This window comes from Vicugna pacos, chromosome 2 (assembly GCF_048564905.1).
Source record: "Vicugna pacos chromosome 2, VicPac4, whole genome shotgun sequence".
In the NCBI taxonomy this organism is placed as follows: Eukaryota; Metazoa; Chordata; class Mammalia; order Artiodactyla; family Camelidae; genus Vicugna; species Vicugna pacos.
Window position 1 is genome coordinate 55,455,602 of NC_132988.1, and position 17,316 is coordinate 55,472,917.

General features: G+C 36.4%; 1 protein-coding gene across 4 annotated transcripts in view; it reads left to right on the plus strand.

Moving 5' to 3' along the window:
• The window catches only part of HPGDS (hematopoietic prostaglandin D synthase), a 30,428-nt gene that overhangs the window by 7,370 nt on the left and 5,742 nt on the right, over positions 1 to 17,316 (plus strand). For 2 of the 4 annotated variants that reach the window (XM_072940387.1, XM_006208958.4), the window contains exons 2-5: positions 3,328 to 3,469; positions 10,237 to 10,329; positions 12,250 to 12,359; positions 16,377 to 16,475. In XM_072940387.1, coding sequence (XP_072796488.1) covers positions 3,337 to 3,469; positions 10,237 to 10,329; positions 12,250 to 12,359; positions 16,377 to 16,475 — 435 coding nt within the window. In that variant the 5' untranslated portion in view covers positions 3,328 to 3,336. Of the gene's footprint in view, positions 1 to 737; positions 833 to 3,327; positions 3,470 to 10,236; positions 10,330 to 12,249; positions 12,360 to 16,376; positions 16,476 to 17,316 lie in introns of those variants that run through there. The other 2 variants (XM_072940392.1, XM_072940371.1) reach the window with 2 other exon arrangements.

Here is a 17,316-nt window from a genome sequence, read left to right on the forward strand (position 1 = left end):
CATTCATTTTGGTCCAGGCAAAGTTTATCGTGCTCTTAATTCTAACTTTATATTTTCTTTTTATGTAACTTTTCACTTTTGTGTCCCTGCCACAGAAAAGGTGGATGAAAGAACGTGGTCTTTAGGATTTGAGTCCAATCAAACCACACAAGGCTGGACTCTCATCTCTGTTAGGGAGGGAACTGCCCCTCCCTCACTTCCTGCCTCCTTCTCTTCCTTTTTATTCTCTTTTGTTTTTCAACAAATACTATGTGCCAAGCACTGTATTTTCACTACCATCTCACAGGTGAGGAAAGTGAAGCCAGGAACAGGTGACTTGTCCAAGGCCATCCAGATAGTGAGTGGCAGGGGTTACTCCAAAATCACGCATTCCTTTCAATCAGCCTGCTCTACCCTGAGCTTGATCCTCACTGGGAATGAATGTTAACTTAACCCTTTTAGTTCATCATCCTTATGAAACAAAGGCTTTAGCAAAGTGAGATTACTGTACCAGATACACTGCTAAGTGCAGTGAGGGGAAAACTGTTCTTCTGGACACGATCCTCTCTGCTTATCTTTAGACTGTATTGCACATTTGCTTGTCTGTTTTCATTGGCCATAGAAACATTTACTTGGAACTCCTCCTGTTTAGTTTTTACACAAAGGCTTATAAAATACTGAAAGAATTTTTAGAATTAGTAAATATTTCCAATAGCATTTACCTTTAGTACTTATTTTTCATGTTATAAAATGTGCACATGTACCCTGAAGGACAAGTCTTCAAGGGTGACGTTTTGCAGCTATAAAAATCAAGAAACTGGACTTCTGCTCAGTAGAAAATATAATTATGCAAGTAAGTACTGAAATATGATGTACAAGTACAGCTTTATTCATGAGTTATGACTGTTGAAAGGATGTTCTAGAGGGAAAGGTAAGGCTGTCAGATGTCCATGGGCCTGTGCCAAATCTTAAAGATCTATTTACTGAATAGACAGCTGCCAACCCGTGTTAAGAATTTTTAAATGTTTCCTTTACTTGAGTGAAATACAATATAAAATAGCATGATTTTGCAAATTAACAACAACAAACAAGCCCTTCATTTTCATGTAGAATTATGTGATATTTGACCAAATGAGAGAAGGTTATGTTTAATTTTTAATGTTGGTCATATGGACACAAGTGAATCTATATACACATAAAATGTTTAAAGAAAAAAATACATAATTTCTTTGGAAGCACTGACCTACAACATAAAAATCAATTAAAAAATTGTGTAGAATGCTTTTCAAATAAGAAGTGCAATGGATAGACACTTTTTCTACTCTGAAGGCTATTTTTGTTCTTGAGATTTAAAAACATTGACCAAGGAATTCTAAGAATTACATTTTTTACATCCTACATCAGTGTTCCGTTTATTTTGATTATGTAAAATATTTTCTTTTTTTCAGAAGGAAACTTGTTACTTTATATTTTTTATTTACTATTTTTGTCTTGTGTATTTACCACTACTTATTTCTAAGCTCAACATTTCTAAGAAACTTGGAAACTGGTTCCATTTCTGATGGGCACTTCATTTACTGTCCCAAATGTGAGCTTCCTATATGCATATTTCTCCCTCAAAGGAATTTGGGGCTGTAAATCTTGGAGCTTTGTTAGTTTGCTAGTGAATTCTTCTCTCTGCAGAGAACATTCTCTCACATATTGATACAAGTGGCATGTGCCACGTTTCACTTGGGTGGGGACGAGACAAGCTAATGGGAGAGGACAGGACACGGAATGACTAGGGTGACTCTGTCTCTAAAAGGAGCGCCACCTCCACAACATCTAGGTGTGGAAAACCCGGGCCCAGAGAAATGGGTTTCTAGGAATCGCCATCACCATCATTTCTTCAGCCTGAGGGGGTCTAGATAAGCAATCAGACAAGTCATTTCCGGTCCTCCTCTCCACAGATGGATGAAATATGCATGTCTGTGAAACAGGAGCTTGGCAATCTAGATTTTTATGATTTGTATTTGATCTTTTATGAGATGTGATTTCAGATGAATTTTGTTTTGCGACTTGAGCCCAACTTTTCTTTTTATGTAATATTCTGTTAATATCTCTGAAAATATTTCCTTAGGAGAGAATAAACTATTTAAACTTACCACTTTAAATAAATGTCATTTATGATTTTCATTTACTTAATACTAAAAATATTATTTATTTGCAGTGTGCTGTATTCATGGTGTTTATTCTTAACTGTAGAATGAATTCAAAGTTATTATTAATAACTAATAATCATTAAGTGTTTAGCATTGTGCTAAATGCTTTACATGTGTTACTCATTAACCCCCAAATCCACATTAGTATCTCTGTTTATAAAAAGTGGGCTTTGACATTCAGAGAGATTTTGTTGACTAGCCAAAAGGTACACAGAAACTAAGTGGAAGAACTGAATTTCAAATGAAAATGTTTCTTTCTCAGTTGCCTAATCATTATAAAATGACAATACAGCCTACTCTTAGTGGTTAAAATCACTCGCTGTATGTAGACAATGGAAATGAACTTATATGAATCCCAGAAAACTCACAGAATTATAATGACCTCCATTAATCAATATCGCCAGTATTAGCTAACTTTCTGAAATGTAAGAAAAGTTTGCTTCCTTTCTTCTGTGTTCCTCTGTAGAGGGAATAAAGAAACATGCTCATCGTTGTTCCATCCCACCAGAGGTCCCCAAGCTGGGAGTATGTTTGTATAGTGCAAGCAACCCAATAAACCCCAGCACCACTGATGCAGTAAAGGAGAGAAGACAACACCATTGCCCTAAGCCTTTGACTCCTAGAGGGAAAAGCAACAAGGGAGGGAAGGGAGGGGATGGCAGGCTGACATAGCTCGTTCCCATGCCTGTTGTGTGTTCCCTGCCCTTGCAATCCCTACCCAGCTGTTCTCACAAACTCAGCTGTGTCACCAAAGCAAAGGACAAACCAAATGTCAAACACCACTCACAAGTGGCAAAAAGCTGGACAAAAACATCTTAACATGGAAAGCTGCTGACTCCATCCTTTGAAGGTTGGTGTATTGATACCCTCTTAGTCTTATGTCTTTCTATAAATAAAACTTGACTTTGGTTATTTCACTGGAATATTCCAGCCAGTTCTTAAACGGAGAGAGCCATGATCTTATTTCTGTCGAGTTTTCCCCATATGTTATTAGGATCATGATTTATAATTCTCGTTTTGAAATATCTTCTAATTATCTCCAGTTATCCCAGAAGATTCCATAAAGTTTTCAAAAAGTCCCCCAAGAAAAATGTTGAGACATCTCTAGAGGGATGTTTAAATAATCCTTCTATTTTTCTCTTTCCAGAATTACATCATGCCAAACTACAAACTCATTTACTTTAATATGAGGGGGAGAGCAGAAATTATTCGGTACATATTTGCATATTTGGACATAAAGTATGAAGACCACAGACTAGAACAAGCTGATTGGCCTGAAATCAAATCAAGTAAGTAGCACAAACAGTAGTTCATGAAAATGTATGTAGGGAAAATGTTTCTAGACCCTTTTGTCTTTCCTCAGGGAAAAGAAAAATAAAGGTTTTTTTAATCTCATGTAGCTTTATATTGAGAAGCAGCAGTTCAGGAAAGTTAAATAAATGCTATGTGACCCAGAAAATTCTATTTGAGCTGAAAACACAAACCTGACAGAAAAGGAGTATAAAAATAACCCAGCATGAAGCCCCAGCAGCAGAGCTGAAGCGGGGGAATACTGAAGGCAAACTTGTGATCATTGGAATTGGATGGGCTTGCTACAGATGTGGAAAATGATTTGACAATGGGTCAGAAAAGCTGCTCTAACAGAAAAACAAACTCAAATGCCTTAAATAACAAGGAAATGAAATGTGTCACATAACTGAAAATCCAGAGGAAAATCTAGGTTTCAAAGGATGGCTTTATCTGTCTTCCTGTGTTGGCTGCATCACAAGGCTGGCAGCAACATATGCCTGCTGCAATTCCAGTCTCACAGCGTGCAGCCGCAACACTGAGCCGAGTTAAGAGGAGGCTCTGCTTCCTTAAGTGTTCCCAGGAGGATGAAGAAAACTTTTCCCCAGAAGACCTCAGCAAACCTCTTGTGTCTCACTGGCTCAGTTGGGTCACATGTCCATTTCTGAACCCATCACTGGCAAAGGGGGTGGGAAGAACCTTAGAACCATCTAGTCCAACTCTGAAGCTGGAGATGAAACCAAGTTTCATGCGGCCTGTGACTATATGAGAGAGAGGTGGATACCTGAATAAAACTGGGATCTCTTTGATCAGAGGAAAGAACACATTTACAAACTGGCTAGGTAACCCAATGAAACATGCTACTTAGCACTGAGAACAATGAGGAAGAATTAGAAATATGATTACATTAAACAACAGTGTGTGGTTCTCAGTAAGTTGTAAGTCATCTAGATGCTTGCCATGTTACCTAGAAATACTAACTAAAAATTATATATTTAAAATTTATATTTTGAAGACTAGATGATTAAAAATGTACATAAAGATGAAGCTGAAGAAAACAGCTGTTGAGTACTTGCAGACTATCTCTGGCTGGCAGATACTCTCCAGACCCCACTGCATTTAATTTCTCTAGCAGGTCTACATGGGCTGTGTTATTGTTTGCATTTTACAGTTGGGGTACCTGAAGCACACAGTGTAGGGAACTTTTCCAGGTTCACAGCTGTAGCAAGGTACAGCTGATTTTCAAACACAGGTCCATTTAATGCTATGGCCCAAGTTATTTGCACTAGATAATGCCAGTAACAATCATATAACTGATATATTATCAATCATGATAATTGATATATTAACAAAAAATATTGCCACATGACTTTTGGAAGCATGAATTCCTTTGAAGTCATTGCCCCTGTAACTACTCCTTTTCTTATCAGAGAACTCTTCTCTGGTGGGATAGAATATCTCATTTCCTGTTCTTCTGAAACTTTACCATTAATATCCAAGCATTTCTCCTGATATCAGAATTTGTAAATGAGCTTTTTAATTCTATGGACATAAAATAGGTGAGTATTCATTTTAGCCATTAATTAAGTCAAGATGGATAGCAAGTTGTGGAGATCTTACATATGACAAATTCTGCCTTTTAGTTTTTAGATATAATTTGTTTGAGTTATTCATTCCCTACTCTACCTTAACTATTCATTATGTTATTAAAAATGGATCACTGCATTTTCTTAATATTTTCATAGATTCTTAGAGTTGAAAGTGATCTTAAAGTTAGTGATGGTTAAGATATAGTTTCAAATGCTTTAACAGACATCCAACACAAACAATGCTTAAAGAGAATAAGAATGTATTTCTTTTGCATACAACCCCAAGTTAGCATAGTGGTTCTGCCCCATGAGTTGTCAAGAATGAGGCTCCCTCTCTTCTGTTCATTTGCCACCTGTACTGGGTTCTTATTCACACCATGTAAATAGTTCACTCTCCTTCTGTATTCCAGCTCATAGGAAGTATGAAAGAGAGATGAGAAAATACCTCTTCCTCTTAGCAAAATGGCCAGAAAGTCGCCCACATCACTTCTGCTTGTATTGCCCTGGCAAGAACTTAGTCAGCTAGTCATATGTTACTGCAAAGGAAGCTGGGAAACATTGACTTTATTGTGGATAAGCATTTGCCCTGCTAAAAATTCAGGATTTTATTACTTTGAGGAAAAAAAATCAAAGAATAGATATTGAAAAGCAGTTTCTATTGCAAATTATATCTGGTCTCATCTATTTAATTTAGGAATGCTCTCTGGTGTTTGAAACTCTCTATGACATCCCTCCTACTATAATCTAGAATATCATTGGATATTTCTATTAAAAAATTCTTCCTGGTCAAACCTAATAGGTTGTGCACAGGTTTTATATTTTCTCTCTCCTTTAATAATATTAAAGTACTTTTTGAGAAAAAGGCACCCCTCCCCCACCCAGAGATAAAGAAATCAACCTTAAATATGAGAGCAAAATTCTGGAAGCTAGAAAGCAGGTCAAGGAATGGTAAGGTGACTTAGTAGGCTAGTGATGCTCAAATATAAGCCTGGAAGGGGAGAAGGAAAGCTGAGTGACTCCAGAGATGCCCCTAAAGGATCAGGAATTGGTTGCAACAGATAACTCTAAGAGCTGAGCTAATGGAGGACTGCCTAGAAGAATGTGAGGAAGCAGTGTGACAACAAGATCCTCCTGTCTCCCTGGCAGAAGTATGGAGATCACTTTCAAGAGAGGATGGACCAGAGGATTCTAGGACACCAGGCATGTCTGAGGACACAGTGCTATAGGGAAAGTGGCATTCAGTGGAAGTCCTGAAGGGGAAGCCGTTTCCCCTGCTCTACAATCAACTGAAACCAGGCTGATATCCCTCAGGCAGGAAATAGGAGGACCAGTCCAAGAAAAATGCCTAACAGATGGGGAGATCTCAGTGAAATGGTCCAGCCCAATCTGTTGGCAAGCCCTTCTCATCCATCCTGAGATTCCAGTTAGCTTTTATTTCTTTGTTCTTGGAAACAGAAATGGCAAGTCAAAAATTAGTCCATAATGTGGAAAGTTTCTAATAAAACAGACCTAAAAGCAAACCTCTCTGAGGGTGTCAAGGTGATGTAGCAAGAAAAAAACTTCAAAAATATGAAATCCCCAGAGAGAAAAGAGAAGATATTCTATACTTTCTTAACAAGAACAGGATGCTGTGAAAAAGAACGTTAGGGGATTAAAAAGTTCATGAAAATTAATATTTGACAAAAACAAATCAATAAAATGAAAAATAAGGAACTCCCCCCAAAAGTACAATAGGGAAAAACAAAAAAATAAGAGAAAAAAGATGAGGAAAATTGAGAATCAATCAGTTTAGGAGGTCCAACATCTCCATGAAATTCTGGGAAGAGAGTATATAGAAAGCAGAAGGGAGGAAATCTTTTAAAAGAAACTTCCTTATCCAAACAGCTTTCATACATTGGTCTTGGACTTTAAAATGTTAATTCAAGGATAACAAACTAATATTCCTCTCACATCCAATTGTCTGAAGAAATTTAGTATCTTCAAGACATCATAGAAAAAAAGCCACTGCTATATAGTCAGTTCAATGAAAATGCTCTGATTGAGGATAAAGGTCTTTGGCTGAACTCAGAATTGAGTCCCTAGTTAACTCGTGCTTATGTATATTTCTATTTAGATACCAACTTTTGGAACTTCCTTGATTGTTTCTCTGGTCATTGTTGTGAAATTCAGTTCAGCCTTCCTACCCCTGATTCCCCTTCTTGATTGAAATTCTGTTTCCCATGGACTATCTGAGATCTGCAATTACATTTTGGTCCAAGGGGCGACTCTCTTCTCTTGCTGGAATGTTCCATTTATTTCCCCTGGTTTGGGTTTCCTCACCATCCAAGTAAAACAAGCTCCTGTTAGACTGTGTCTGCCATTTTATGTGTGGTGCCTCTAGAGGAACACAGTGTTCCCGGCATAAAAACTGCACAGAGCAGAGTGGGACCATCACTTCTGGCACAAGCCTTGACATTATTTTGACACATTTTACCAAGATCACAGTAGCTATTTTGGCAGCAAAAGCACACTGACACCTTACATTCAGCTTCACTAAATCTCTTAAAGCTTTTTGACAGGTGTTCCTGTTAAGTTACAATTCCAACACCCTGAAATTATTTTTTTTTGGAACCAAATAAAGGACTTAGCATTTGTCTTCTTAAATTTCTTCTTGCTAAATGCAGCCCAATATTCCAATTGTTGGCAGTTATCCCAAGCTTGGCTCAACGTTTCCAGTAGCTGAAAGCTTACCATCTCATAAGAAAACACATTCCATTGTCAACAGTTCCAATGGTAACATTATTTTTAATTTTGAGTTAAAATCAGTCCTTTCAAAAATTACTTCTTGGTTCTAGTCCTGCATTTTACGGATAGTCAGAATAAGTAAAGTTTTTCTTCCATTTGATAACTATGCCATATTGGAGGTGGCTTTTATGTTTCACTTAGTTTGTTCCGTCTTCTTCAGTGGAAAGTGTTAAATTTTTCATTCAATCCTCATATTAGATGGTTTTCAGACCCCTCTCTAATTTGGATACAGTCCTCTTGGCTTGCTCTGATTTTTAATGTCTTTCTCAAAACATGGCTCTTAGAACTAGAAAACAGCTGAGCAAAAGTTCTAACTGACCTCAGTTTGGATCTCACCTTTACCAGGTGTGTGATCTGGACTATTTATGTAACTTCTCTTCATCTCATTTCCTTACCTATAAAATGAGATAGTAATTAATTCCTACTTCACAAGGTTGTTGTAAGTACCAGAAGACCTAATGGGCATGTTAAATATTTAGTATGATGCCCATGAAGAACCACCCCCAAATGTTAGACGTATTAATTCTCCCCCACTTTTTTTTTTAATGGGGATACTGGGGATTGAACCCACAGTGCTAAGCACACTCTACCACTGAGCAATACCCACCTCCCCCTGCTAATTCCCTCTTGATCACATACTTTGCTTCAAATAAGGGATCACAATTCATGTCAGCTTCATTTGGGACTTTGTTTTGTGCACTGCAGTATCTCAGACATTCAGAATAGTATGTGGCCCACTTATTAGATAAGTACTCAAAGAAGTTTTTATTCCTGGTGTGAACTCTAGTTCATCTTGAACTTACTCAGTACATATGAAAGACACTTGAAGGTTGATTCTAATAGCTGTGTCAGTGTCATAGGATTTCAAGTGGAACTTTATTTTTTTCTGTCTTTCCAAAATAATTGTATGTCCCAAGCTAAGCCACTGGTTAGGGAAATTGTGATGATTCATATGGCAAAGTATATATCATTAAAAAGATGGTGTTTCATTGATTTAGAGAAATTTTAGAAAGGTATTATCATATGAAAAATGGTTTACAAACACTATATACATTATGATTTTGTTTTTATACATATATGGAAAAATAATTAAAATATTGAAATGGTATAATTATGTAGTGCTGTGTCCAGCGCAGCTCGGGACCGTGTCTGAGGACAAGTGACGCAAGACTTAAGAAACAAAGAGACAAAGTAAAGAGCAAAGATGGGACCAGGGGACTCAAGATCTCGTGGATCTAGAGCGGGGCGAAAGCCTGGTGGAGTATACAACTCAGAAAAAAATGCGATCAAAGAGGTGGGGCTTTAGATATTCCACGCGATAAGCACTAAATTCTGCTTGCTGGTTAACTGATTAATTTCAGGCCTAAACTTCCAGGAACAATCACCCTCCTCGGGATATGCAAATTTTCTAAGTCTATCCTGTTATAACCTCTGGGACATCTTGAGATAGCAAATACTTCCCTCGGGTTAAACAGCATGCTTTCAGGCCAGGACAAAGTTCTGTTAATGGATGATCGGGCTTTCCAGGACCTTACCCTAAGGAAATATCTGCCCTCCTTCATGCCCTTATGGGCAATCTCAGGATTTCTCCTTACAAGTTTTCTTTAGCATAATACATGTTATAGGTCATCTACTGCGTAAACCATTAAAACAAAGCAAGCATGTGCATTTTAAGCAAGTAAGTGTGAATATAATATTTTAAGCTCATGGAAATTTAGGTGTGGCTTGTTTTCTAGTTGCTTGTTTTTCAGCGGCTTGTTTTCCAGCAATGTGGTAGAATTATTTTTATTTATCTTATAATTTTTCTATACTAAAGAATAATAAGTTACTTTCTGACAAAAATGTAATAGGTTTAGATAAGAAAAAAAGTAAGATTTACAGATAAAATAATAACACACTTGCTATGAGTCTGTCCTGTATCTATCCTGATACGCTAGTACCTTACTATATATGTCAAATAGTCCCTCATCAAAATAATAATTTGGGCTAAATTCTTTACCATAACTCAATATGTAAATCAAACTTGCCATATTTCTCAGACTGTATTTTTAAAGTCTGATAGAAGCCAGAAAAGTTAATGAAGCTTTAAAAGAAAATCTTTTCAAAAGTTAATTAGTAAGTTTATGAGATGATATATAGTATGATGTGTAGCGTCACCATGAGCCTGGCTTCTAGATCTGGTTCTGTCACTAATTCTGTAACAGATCTTCGAACAACTCACTTTACTTGTAAAACATAAGGATTCCACTAGAGGGTGCCCCATGTTCCTTTTAGAACAAGTATTCAAGAATTCTGTAACTTAAAATCATGCTTTGTTTCCACCATTATCAGTAAAATGGAAATATTCTATCTTGATTTTGCTCTAGAAGTTGACTCTTTGCTCACTTTATTTTAAGCTCTTCCATTTGGCAAAATTCCCATTTTGGAAGTCGATGGACTTAACCTTCACCAGAGCCTAGCAATCGCAAGATATTTGACCAGAAACACAGGTAATACATTTATTGTGTTTAAGGTTTTTGATAACTGAAAAAAAAGGCATATATTTAATATTCATTAAATAACTTTATTATTTAACCCTATACTACAAAGAAAAGGATTAAATGGGATTAAATGCCAGAGACGTATACTTGTACTATTGCTATCAGTTTAATTTTCCATGAGTTCCCTAGACAATAATATAATTTTATTTTATATGACCTACAGACTCTCCTGACCTGCACTTCCTTGCTCCCAATCCCTTGTTGGAATTTAGCTGAAAAATTAGACATGTCTGAACCCAAACTTTTGCTAGCATGTCTGACTTCAATTGTAGGTTTTTAACCTGGAAAAGCAACATAACCATAGCTATGAGCTTGGAAGATTATTCCGGCCATGCTTTGTATCAGTTTGGCATGACTGCAGGGATGCACATATGGATGTCATTGAAATAGTCCAGACAGAAATGGAAAAGAACAAGGAGTAAGGAAAATATGAGAAAGTTTGTGAAGACAGCATCATCACAGGGCTAGAAAGCAGGGTTTGGCATGTGGAGGGCAGTGTACTGGAGCAGGAAGAGTGAGGGCCAGGCAGATGGCAGGTTGGACATAGTTTATTGTTCTCATGGCTCCTTCTTTTTCTCTTCTTTATTTAAAAAAAAATTCCTTTAACTTGCGATATCCTTTTCATTGTCTGTCCTCTCCAGTTAGCCATAAGTGCCATGCAGGCAAGGGATTCACCTCCTTTGTTCACTGCTGGAGCCCCTGTTGGGGCCGATGCACAGTTGGAGCCCAGTAATTATTTGTTGAATGAATGAGGAAGAAGAGCTGGTTTGCAGTAGGACAGGATGACTCCACTTAGGGATTTGTTGAAGGAAGTTTAGGGGCCAAAAGGATACACAGAGAATTACCCAAAAGGAGGCTGAGGATATAGACCTGGAATTTAGGACTAAACATGTTGAATACATCTGCATAAAACTGACTGAAACCTTGCGCGTGGAAGTCAGAGTAGGGAGTAAGGATGAAAATGAGTGAAGAGAACCTATGATACAATTTGGAAGGACTTTTCAAGGTCAGAAAGAAGAATCAGCTTTTGAACATCACACACTCACAAATATAGATAGTTTACAGAAGAAATCAAATCACTGAAGCATTTTCTTTCACTTTTAACAGCTTTCTTAAGGTATAATTAACATACAACTCACCCATTGTCAGTATATAGTTCCTTGATTTTTAGCAAATTTATACAGTTGTACAAAAGCAACCTATCTTAAAATGCTTCCACACTGAAGCATTTTAAATTGACACCAATGGGAAAATATTTGGGAAGACCAATGATTTCTTAACAAAATGATAATCAATGAATGACAGAAAAAAAAAACTCCTCTATTATTTTAAACTTAGTTTCCAAGAAGAAAACAAATGCTCCTGACAAAAATTATCTGCAAAATAAGGATAATTCCTTCTACAAGATAAAAGATAACAGGTTATTCATTGTAGTATTGCTTGTACTAGCTAAAGACTGGGAACAAACCTAATCTGTTGAGGATCATAAAATAAATTTGCAGCACTTCTGCTTAAAGAAATCCCATGTAGCTGAAAAAAGAGCAAGGATGCCCTTAAGGGACCTGTAAGAAAGGCTCTCTAGGACATATGGGGGAGGTGCGTATTGAGTGGGATATATACTCTTATTTTCACAAAGAAACAATGGAAGAATACAAAATAAACTAATGAAAGTGGTTACCAGTATGGTGGGTAAGGGAGCAAAATGAAGTGGGCGGGGGCAGGGGTGGCAGTTAGTCCTCAATGGATACTATTTTATATTGTTTTGAATTTTTGAACCATGTGAATATATTGCCTGTTTAAAAAGTTTTACTATAGTAAGTTAAATTGAGCATATTCTTGGTCTTAAAATGGCCTCTCTCTATTCCATAGATTTGGCTGGAAAAACAGACTTGGAACAATGTCAAGTTGATGCAATCGTGGACACGTTGGACGATTTCATGTCACGTTTTCCTTGGGCAGAGAAAAAACAAGATGTAAAAGTAATGTGATCAGTTTGCTATTACTGCTATTAATCATTTCCTCTTGCCAAACATTATGTTAGGTGCTTTTAAAAGTTCCTTTTTTAAAAAAATCAAAGTAAGACATACCATGGTTTTAAAATACCCAATTATATTAAAAAGTTTCAAACAAAGTACTACAGTGATTCCCAGTCCTACCTCTTCATATTAACCCTTCCTCAGATGCAACCCTCATTTTAACACTTTCAGCTGTTTCTTTAGGATTTTCATATCTTCATATTTCTATAGGATATGTAAATATGGCTTTCTTTGATTCACTAATTTTAGGTCATTTCAGTAGACTAAATTAATGAGAATTTATTTCTTATGTAGTCATTCTGTCTGCTCCTCTTCCCCCAAACTCCCAATATAATATTAAAATTTTGTGGTGAAATCCATGTTCAGTCATTACATTAATATGCCTATACAAATAGTGTGCAGAATCGTGCATGGTAGTATACTTTGATTATATTTCCTTTCTCACTTTCTTCCTCAAATTAGTAATTGCCTTTTTTCACTTGCTTAATTCTTCCTACTTCCATTGCTGAACCTTCCCACACTACTCAATGCCTGCCGATATAATTTTCCACCGAGTAAATGATACCAGGTAACCTATTATTTCCATTATTTTCTTGGAGCTGGCTGGCCAGAGATGTCCTTTTCCCTTTGGAGAGCTGTCTAGGCTTTTTGCCCAGCTGTCATCATTGGACTTCCCTTCACTGCCATTCCAGGAATGTCTTTCTCTTGAGCTGGAGTCCTGTTTCCTGGATGCCATCCTCTGTTTTTATTTACTCCTTTGTTTACTTGGGGCACATCCCCAGTGTTCGTATCTCTTATCATCAAGCCTTCTTCACTTTAACTTTTGGAAACTTTCGTTATCCTCATCTTCCAGATGAAGAAATTAAGGTTCATGTACTGTAAATAACTTGCCTAAGGTTATTTAGCTGGTGGGTGGTGCACAAGGAATTCAAATCCCAGACACTCTGACTCAGCCTCCACGTTCTTAACCACCGGGTGTAATGCCACGGGGCCAGCAGCCGTTCAAAACAGCTGTGCACGAGTATTTACGTGCATGTCATGGTTTAAGACCTATATCCAAAAGCCCCAGCACAGAACAAGTGGCAGTCTTATCAATGTACTTAAGCATATTTATTCTAAATACTGTTTGTTTAATAGGACCCTCTGATTTGAATAGAGATATTTGGAACATAAAAGTATTCACATGTACTGATTCCTTGACATAAATGTAAGGTGTGTGTAGACACACACACACACACATCTGAGTAACCAGAACAAAGTCTTACATAAAAGCCCAGCTTTGATGATAGAAATACATTTGGGCTCTGGAATCAGACTGCCAGACTTGAATCCTGATTCTCTTTTTACCAGTTGTCACTTAACTCCCTATCAAATTTTCATTCTTTGTCTGTAAGGTAGAGAGATCACAGAATCTGCTTTGAAGTATGTTGGGACGATGAAATGGTTGCATAAGTACTTGTGGCTAGGTAGAAAGTGTTCAATAAATATTAGTTGTTATAATTAATACAGTGTTATTATACCATTCAGTGCTCATTGTTTTTATTTGTCAGTCATGACATTTATATTTCACATATCCTTATAAATGCAGAGACAAGTAGATGCATAATCCTCAATTTAGAAAAAAGTATCTAAAGCTTTTTGTTCCACATGGGCTAGCCCATCTCTGTTTCTCTGCTTTGTACCTTTCTGGGGCAGAGGCTCCACACCAGAGGCTACCTCCCAGAGGAAAATATTCTTTGAATGTTTATGTTAAGAGGAATGCTTAATGTTTGAATTACAACGCTGTTACATATCACCTACCTTAAAAAAATTCACAAGACATAATCCAAGTTCATGAATAAACCATCAGAAAGGGGGACATGTTGCAGAAATACTGCAGATAGCTAGACTATTTGATTAACAAGAAGAACTTGCAGTAGAAACACGCACACTTCTTTTGTATCGCATCAGCTTGTCTCTCCGTAGTGGGTTGCATTGCTGCCACCTTGTGGTCAGGTAAAATTTTTGAAAGCAGAATATTGATGCAGTAAAGAAGAATGGATAGTGTAAAAAGTCCTCTTATTCTATGTGTTTAAAAAAACTACCAAATACACGATTATAAATGTTTCAGTATTGGTTGCTTTGGAGAAATACACAAACCTCCCTAATTCTGCTAAAGATCATTTGATAGAATACTATAGCAATGACTTTTCAGGGTGACAACCTCCTGCCTTATAATGCTCTGGAGGAGGTAGGAAATTTCTGAGTCCACCAAGTTAAGAGTCCACCACTAGAGTTTATCAGAAAATGCACTTTAAAAAGGATGTTTTATTAAATTTTATCTTCTTTAGGTTATTTTGGTGAGTTTTAAAATGATTCTTAAATACTAATGATTATGCTGTTTAGCAATTACATTTCATTAGACTGAGATGATTAACCAGACACATAAAGAGAACCTGGCTAAAGGAGAAGTCAAGAGCGCAGAGAAATTTCTATTTGGAATTGCATATACACAGCACTGGTGTACTTTAAATTGTGGAAATGCACATTAGAAAAAGTAACAGAATTACCCAGGTGAGTATTCAGGGGTTTTTGGAAAGCTGTCCAGCAGCTACATCCTGCTCTGTTTAACTCCCCCCTGTTTCTAGCTATTCTAGGACAGCCAAGCTGGCTGTTACCTCCCCAACTGATGCTCAGCTGAGCTGTGGGAAGTGCCACTTGCTTCTGGGCCCATTGCACCTCAGCTCACAAATTCTGTGTAAGGGGCTGAAGGACTCACACTATTTTATTTAGAACTATGAATATATTCACCATAGAGAGAGAACCTTATATACAAAGGAGGTATAGAACCGTGGAGAGAATATAAAATCAAAATAATGACAAGCTTCCAAAGCTCCAGTTTGTGAAATCTGGCACATGTATGTAAATATATGGTGATTCTTTAGCAAACTCTGCTCTACAAATAAAAGGCAGTATGTTATAGTAATCTATATTACCTGGCTGAGTCATAATACTAACAGGAAGTAAATCAGCAAATTGGTGAGAAACTTATCCACTAACTGACTTACCTTAATAAAGGCTGGATTTTATTATAGGTTACTTATGAATATTAATTAATGTTATATACATGTGTTATAATTTTTTTTAATTTGGCTTACATTTCACATCCATGATACAAACTAGCCCAATATAAACAAATAAGTATTTCTTACCAAGAAAGAGGCCATGAATAAATTATTTGGCCATCAGAGATCCAAGTAAAAACATAAAGATAACTTTTTAAAATAGATATATCTGTAAATTTTCTTCTGAGGATATTATTTGATTTGTGATGATACCTTACATATTATATTAAAAGTGGGGCATCCAGATGATGGATTTTATAGTTGATATTCAAGGCAGACAAATCTCACACTAAGGCACAATGTCAAGAGAGGAAATCCATAAAGGACCGAGAGCGTAATTTATTATGAATTAACTTCTGTTAAGCACAATGGTGAGATGAAAGACTGCCAAACTGGGGGAATCTAGCCTTATAAATTAAAATTAATTTCTTTATCTTCAGTTACATTATTTTACTTTAAAGAGAGTGAGGCTAAAAAAAGGGGGAATTTTAGAAATGTAAAAACATAATGGAATAATTTTCATTAACAAAAGTTAAGATAAAAAGCATGTAAAGATTTTATGGATGAAATATTTAGTCATTATATGCAAAGAAACTATAAGAACTGATGACAAAAATATTTACTTTTTAATCCATGAGTAATAAAGGGGGAAATAAGGTCTGTAGAGAATCAAACCTGAATCTCTATGACATACATTTTAAAAAACAAACAACCACCCACCAATAACGTGTAGCTTCTCCTCTTCTTTTTTGAACTCATGGGAAAATGAAGATGGGAAAATCTACTTCCTCTTCAAATCATATTATTTATTTTCCTTCCTATTATCCTTCAAGTGGTCTTTTTCTCTCTCTCCTAGGATCAGATGTTTAAGGAGCTACTTACATGTGATGCACCTCATCTTCTGCAAGATTTGGACACATATTTAGGGGAAAAAGAGTGGTTGATTGGTAACTCTGTGAGTATGTTTCACATCTTAAAAAATACAAGTTTGTATCTATATCTATATATCTATATCTATATCTACATACCAAAAACTTATAAAACCTTATTGAAAAAAGTGTTGCCCATAGGGAGGAGGCAGGAGCTTAGCGAGTAGGGACAAAGGCTAAATTTCTTGGAATAAACATTTTTGGTGGACTTAACTTTGGAAACACAAACTAAAATATTTTATATAATTATATAACAACAAAATCATTTAAAAAAGCTGTCACTGCAAAACAAAAGCAAAGTGAAACAAATGAGATTGTGCCAAATTGATGCACAGTCTGTGGAGAAGTACCTGTGTACTCTTCTTAGTAAAAACTAGTTTAAAAAAGATTATTATTTGTAAAACACAATGATTTGAGTAGACATCTCATTATAGATATTGTCAACAAAAAATAATAATCATACACCATTTTTAGTTCATAATGTACTTTATCTTAGGATAAAGAAAAAAAGCATTTTGCATCTCATTTTCTTGAAAAAATGACCAACCCTGCTGTTCTGGGTACCCTAGGACCCAGATTCTGGTCTCTGAATACTAAAAAGAACCAGGGCTTCTTGAAGAAATAGTTCATTCTCATTTTGGGGCAGGAAATGTAAAACATGAGCTGGGAATACTTTTTCATACCAGAACCAAATAAATTATCAAAATAAACAGACAAACAAACCGACTGGGGTTGTATCAAAAGAACTCAGCAGCCACCTCAAAGAGGTTCCCACTGGCCAAACATGGGACAACTCAAGCTTCAGTAAGAATGTTAGCTGCAGTGGATTAAAACAAATCAAAATGAATTAATCCATGAGTGTATGAT